The 6,000-nt window shown below is 57.5% G+C and overlaps 2 protein-coding genes across 4 annotated transcripts in view; one reads left to right on the top strand and one right to left on the bottom strand.

The window, feature by feature from the left end:
- Dpcd (deleted in primary ciliary dyskinesia homolog (mouse)) overlaps nucleotides 1–1,540 on the top strand; it is a 21,326-nt gene extending 19,786 nt beyond the window's left edge. The window contains exons 5-6 of the mRNA XM_010626392.3: nucleotides 884–986; nucleotides 1,276–1,540. Of these exons, the coding sequence (XP_010624694.1) occupies nucleotides 884–986; nucleotides 1,276–1,380 (208 nt within the window). The 3' untranslated portion in view covers nucleotides 1,381–1,540. The remainder of the gene's footprint in view (nucleotides 1–883; nucleotides 987–1,275) is intronic.
- A 535-nt stretch (nucleotides 1,541–2,075) lies between these two features.
- Nucleotides 2,076–6,000, bottom strand: part of Fbxw4 (F-box and WD repeat domain containing 4) — a 64,939-nt gene continuing 61,014 nt past the window's right edge. For 2 of the 3 annotated variants that reach the window (XM_033761461.1, XM_033761460.1), the window contains 3 exons: nucleotides 3,429–3,569; nucleotides 2,784–2,925; nucleotides 2,076–2,617 (listed from right to left, as the gene is read on the bottom strand). In XM_033761461.1, the coding sequence (XP_033617352.1) occupies nucleotides 2,498–2,617; nucleotides 2,784–2,925; nucleotides 3,429–3,569 (403 nt within the window). In that variant the 3' untranslated portion in view covers nucleotides 2,076–2,497. The remainder of the gene's footprint in view (nucleotides 2,618–2,783; nucleotides 2,926–3,428; nucleotides 3,570–6,000) is intronic. The other variant, XM_019207788.2, reaches the window with a different exon arrangement.

Here is a 6,000-nt window from a genome sequence, read left to right as displayed (position 1 = left end):
AAAAAAAAAAAAAAAAAAAAGGATGGGGGGCACGAGGCAGGAGCGAGGCGCTGTCCACCACCCCTGCTTCTGAATCCACTGACAGGCTGGCTGCGAAGCAGGAGAGACAGGGTCTCCCCAAGCAGCTTCCTCTGACAAAGGGCTCAAGTTCCCTGGAAGTCCACTGATCATATCACAGGCTCGGTGTTGCTTTTTGTTTGCTTGTTTTACTAAAAGGGATCATTAATGCCTGACCTGGCACCTGTGTGGAGTGTGATAATGCAGGGGTGTGGTCTCGAGGCCAGTGAGGTAGTCCAGAACCCAAGGTCCAGCTTCCTGTGAGAAGTCATGGTCTGTCCTCCCAGGAGATTTCTGTTGCAGGTGTACTTTCTGATTTATGAGTCAGAATAACAGAGCCTCTTCAAAGACCCCAGAAGAGGAAAGGGTGGCTGAGGCCTTCAGCAGAAGCCCCATGTGAATGGTGACTGTGGATCCCCAGCTTTGGGATAGTCCAAAACTACTGTCTTTATTGTCCCTTTGCTAGGACATACATCCTGTATTCTGTTCCCCCACAAGGCTCGGGATGCAGAAAAGGCCCCAAGTATCCGAGGCCTTTGTCAGCTGGGGGAGTCTGAGTCCTGTGGCGGGAGTCACTTGGACCCCTGCCCAATAATGCCACTAACTGATTCTGTGCCACGTGTTGGATAGGCCATGCGGGCGGCATCCTCTCCTCTCCAGGGCCACCAGACTCTAAAAGGCTGCTGTTCTACCTGGTTTCCCCTCTGCCTTGGGCCATGTGGAAGGTGGGGGAGAACTGCGTAGAAGCTTGATAGCAAAGGGCCTGGTACCCAAATGTTGGGGTCACCTCGCTAGGTGCCCCAATGGCCTCTTGGTGTCCCCACAGGTACTACAAGAAGTTCTCCGTTCCTGACCTAGACAGACACCAGCTACCCCTGGATGAGTCCTTGCTGAGCTTTGCTCATGCCAACTGCACCCTGATAATCTCTGTAAGATTCGCCCAGACTTCCTACTACTACGTGGGGGAGAGGCTCCTCTTTCCCTGCCCACTTCCCAGTCCTTAGTGTCTCCTCACTCCATGGTGCAAGGGCTCACAGCTGTGTGGGCACAGGTGGATGGGGACCTGGGTTCTGGCCGGAGGAATGCTCCCACTCAGCCACGTGATGAGCAGATCACTCAACTGTGTGTGCCTCTGTTTCTTCCTGTGCAGTACGGGGTCAGAAGGGGCCCAAGTATGAATGTGTAACTGAACTTTCCTCTTTCTGGCTCTACCCACAGTATCAGAAGCCGAAGGAGATCTTGATGGCCGAGTCAGAGCTACAGAAGGAGCTAAAGAAGGTCCAGACGGCCCACAGCAGTGATGGAGATTGTAAGACCCAGTAGCTGGCCCTGCCTTACACCTCGATGGTGGAGGGTTTTGTGACACTTCTGGCCTGGCCTTGCCGGTGTAGGGCAGCCACCCAGAGCCTGGAGAACTGGCCCAGGAGCACTGTTCGCCCCAGCTCACAGTCTCACTTCCCAAGTAAAGTCCTGAGTTACTGCAGGTGGGCTGCCCATCTGTCCAGCTTTGTGTGCTACCTGCCTGGGCCCCTGGCCTCCCTGGGAAGGGCAGTGCTGTGACATTCCCTTCTCTGTCCTGGCGACTCTCAACATAAACCCTCCTGCCTCACAAAGAGGCTGGGAACCCAGCGGGGCAGGGCCTCTCTTCCAACCTGTCTACAGAAGTCACTCAGAAGACACTCCCTAAGGTAAGTGTGGGTAAGGGAGGAGTTTTGAAAATGCAGAAACCTTGGAAACAACTAGAATATTAAGATATTTTGGGTGAAAAGCTTAGGATAAGGCTCACAGCCTTGCAAGGGTGATATGTGTTGAGGTGACCACAGGTGACAGCAGTTTAACACCTCCACAGCCTGCAGTCCTCCCACAGGCCCCCATCAAAGCTAAAAGGGTGGTGGGCCAGGGCCCAGCACTTCTGAAGAGAAAAAAGCTTTGTTGTTGGGGACAGGGCTGAGGCTGGTCTTTTCCGCAGCACCTCCATCACTTCTCCCAGCACACCTTAGCCAGTGAGGAACTAGATCTGCCAAACAACCGAACTTTATTTTCACAAAGGTGAAAGGAACATGCTTTCGCAGCCTGCTGAGGTGTAGGGTTAGCTCAGAACCCAGGTGAAACAGGCTGCAATGCCCCAGGAGGCTGGTCAAACTGAGGGGTCTGACAGGAGGCGACCAGTGCCAGCAGGGCGGCTCCCTTTCACCTGCAGGCTGCTCAGGAAGCGCAGCAAGGGCAGGACTGGCCTTCCCTAGGACAGACCCTCACTCTGGCCAAACTCCAGCGGCAGATCCTGTCTGCCCACAGATCTCGGGAGTGCCCCAGGAGACATCACCTCTGGCATCAGGGGCCAAGCACTGTGGCTGCAGGTCCAGGAGCACAGTGGGGGAAGGAAAGAAGCGTCACACAGGCTCCAGGCAGAAGAGGCTCAGCACACAGGTGGGGTGGCCCATCAAGGGTTCTTAAAGTCTAGGACGTGCAGATTGTATGAGAGTGCAGCGTAGAGGTGCGTGGTGGTGAACCGCAGACAGTACACAGGACTGCTGAGCGGGGTGGACGTCAGCGGGAAGGCCTGGTGGGGAGGGCACAGGAAGTGGTGGCTTTTCCAAGGGAGAACCGGGGGTGCTGAACCCAGGATTCCCACACCCAGAGGAACAGGGACACATGCCAGTGTCGCTTCCTCTAGTCAGCTCCTGGAACATCCTGGCACCTCAGGCAGGAGGCCAGAGGATACTTACGTGCAGGCAGGCCTTCTGGCGCCGGTCCCAGAGTCGCACAACACCATAGTAGGAGGAGCCTGTGGCCAGCAGGTGATTGCCATCTGTCTGCAGGCAGTAGAGGGTGCTGTCATGGGGCTCCTCCCACTCCATGACACACTTCCTATGTGGGGAAGATGCAGGGAGGTTGGGGTGCCTCCCCAGAGGTCTGGGGAGCCATTCTGGGTTGGACAGAAGCCTGAATCACAGGTCTTCTGCTGTCACTGCCATGGGAGTGAACCCAGGGCCTTCACACTGAGCTACATCCTACCCCAGCCCTTAATTTTTTTTATTTTGAGGCCATCTCACTGAGTGACTTAGTTGCCTGGGCTGGGCTCATATTTGCAGCTTGTAGCCCTCCCGTCCTGGTAGGATTGCCAGCACACGCCACTTACACAACCCAACTAGCCGGGGAAGGTGACGTCTGTAGAGGACACTCCCCAAGCCCCAGAGCAGAGCAGGCAGTGTGTTCACAGGGCCAGCTCCATGTCACAGGCCTGGGAGGGAGCGAAGAGACACCTCAGGCTGGCCAGATACTAGGATGGGCTGAGAAAGGCCTGCCCTTGTGAGGGCCCGGTGGCTCATCTCCCAGGCCATGGGGCTGTCCCCCCCATCCAGCCTACTCACCGGACACTGGTGCGGAGGTCCCAGTAGCGAACATAGGTGTCATAGCCACAGGACAGCAGTGTGGACGGGGACTCATACTTGACGTCCAGCACCCCTGCCCCTGGGGGGAAGTCACTGCCCAGGTGTGTCATCAGCTTCCCGCTGAGGAGGGCAAGGGCAGAGGTGAGCGGCTGCCCACTTGGCCTACAGATGGCCCCACACCTCAGAGACGAGCAGCCCTCCTGCCTCAGCTGACAGATTGCCAGCCTCAGCCTCACTGTGGGACAGACAGCCCCTCTCTCACACCTGCACACAGGCTGCTTGCCACCCGCCACTCCCGGGCCATGAATGGGCCTTGCTGAAGGGGCGGCTTCCTTCTGCGCACACTCGGTCACTTTATACTTCTTGATCCTGCAGGCCATGCAGTTCTGAGCTGCTGTGTGCAGTGCCTTAATTCCTGCCTGTAATCTGGGCTCAAACCTCACTGGGAATAAAGACCACACAAAGGGAGAAGGGGCGTCCCGGGAGATGTTAAAACAAGCAAACACCTTTGTGTCCGGGGAGAGGAATCGCTGAGAAAGCAGCTTAGCGAGCTGGTCCCCGGTGTTCTGGCCCTCTGGCCCCCAGCCCGGGGCCAGCACGCCTCTGTGATCACAGCCCCGGCCTGCTGGGCTCCAGCCTGCTCCCCCACCCTTACCCCACCGGTGGCCAAGAGCAGATTACTGAGAAGAACAATCTCTTTGTGACTGTAATTCCCTCCGTGACCGCGGCAGTGGGCAGACCCTCGCCCCATGCCAGACCCCTAGTAACCGTGGTGGGGGCCCCTGGCCCTAGCAACTGCCCCTCAACATCAAGTGCACCTGGTAATCCCTGTGGGCGGGGACGGGTGGAAGCATGGACTTGTGCTGCCCGAGGGCAGCGGAGGAGCAGAGGTGCCCTCTGGGCTGACGCCTGGGCCTCCTCTGCCCGACAGGAGACACTCGGGTGAGGCCTCCGAGGCTCCGCAGCACAGCTAGAAGCAGTGTCCAGCCGAAGGCCCGAGGCACACAAGGCTTCCACCACCTGCCCAGATGCAGCCTTGAGCTCCAGGTCCCACCGCGCTCACTGCTGTTCTCCCAAAGGCTGAAGGCACTGAGGGAAGGAAGTGGCTGGGCTTCTGCCGGCGGGGCCTGGGCCTTTCCCTTTCCGGAGCAAGCAGCACTACTGCTCTGCAGCGCAAGGCCTAGGTTGGCCTCAAGTCCGGGCCCCCGTGCCACCCACTTTCTGGCCTTCCCCCCAGCAGCCACGTGCTAGGTGGGGAGCAGACAGGCCTCTCCGTGGGGTTCTGAGGTCGATAACCTTGCTCCAGAGAAGCCCATGACAGCCCTTGGGACAGGGTGGGGGTGGAGTGCCGCATTTGTGCATACTGGGTGGGGGCTGCCTTCCAGATTTGGGGGCCCTACCCCCTCCATTAGTGAGGCCATAAGGAATGAGTGAGGAGTTCTCCCCTTTAATCTGCAGAAGTAATTTCATGTTTGTTTGAAATAGAAGATGAAAGGCAGGGAACGGGGAGGAGCGCAGCGTGGTGCTGCCTGCCCACCCAGCCCCAGGGTTCCCAGGAAGGTGAGCTGGGCATCCACGTGGGGCGACCCAGGGCTCGCAGCACGAAGGGGCACTGCCAGCCCGGCTCTGCCCCATCCAGCCACCACCCACTAGGGGTCAGAACAAGCCCATGTGCCCTGGTCTGCCGGCCTGGCTTGTCATGCTCTCTGGTTCTCTGAAATGGCCACACACACTTTAAATGGGCCAATAAAAAGATACACTTTCTTTTACCTCTAGACCCAGGACCTTCGAGGCTCTGTGGTCTCTGTGGTGCAGAGCTTGTAAGGTTAAGTTCAGATCATAAACGGACACGCCAGGCTCTGGGAAACGGCCTGTCTCTTCAAATAGTGGCCCAGCGGTGCCATGGAAGTCCTGCTGGGGCTTTGATTTGGGAAAACAAACAAATGGCACTGTGGGCCCTCAGAGGCCCCCACCCCAGGCCCAATTTAACTGGAAGACTCTAGTGCACTGCCATGGTGCAGGGAGACACTGGCCCAACAATAGCTCCAAACCAGCTGTCTGTCCCCGCCTCCCTCCTCCTGGGTTGCAAGTGTGTTCTTGTAAAAAACGATTAGATTGCAATTTGTATAATGTGGTGACCCCCAAATTCAGATGTTTCACCCCTTTTCTCTGGAAGGAATGTTAAGAATGCCTCGTGGTGGGGTGGGGGTGCAGGCTTGGCTGCTGCACAGCTTGTGTGGGAACAGCTGCCACCCAGCACCACAGCCAAGGCTGGACACAAACTCACTCCCACCCTGCAGACAAAAGCCCAGGCCTCGCATCCCAGCCTCCCCAAGCCTGACTGCAATGCGCTCTCAACCCAGGCGAAGCTGAAGACGGGGCACCCACTGTCTGCAGGGCCAGCAGGGGAAGCACACATGCGCCCTAGGGCCACATCACCACAGTCTCTCTTGAAGGAATCCAGTCCCCTACACCAGTGCTAGCAAAGCTTTTACAGACCGAGTGCCCAAACTGCGACCCAAAACCCACTTACGTATCAGAAAATGCCAAC

The sequence above is a fragment of the Fukomys damarensis genome, unplaced genomic scaffold (assembly GCF_012274545.1).
Source record: "Fukomys damarensis isolate Sample0158 unplaced genomic scaffold, DMR_v1.0_HiC HiC_scaffold_8, whole genome shotgun sequence".
NCBI lineage: Eukaryota > Metazoa > Chordata > Mammalia > Rodentia > Bathyergidae > Fukomys > Fukomys damarensis.
Note: the sequence above shows the minus strand (reverse complement) of the source record. Positions and strands in the feature narration are given on the sequence as shown.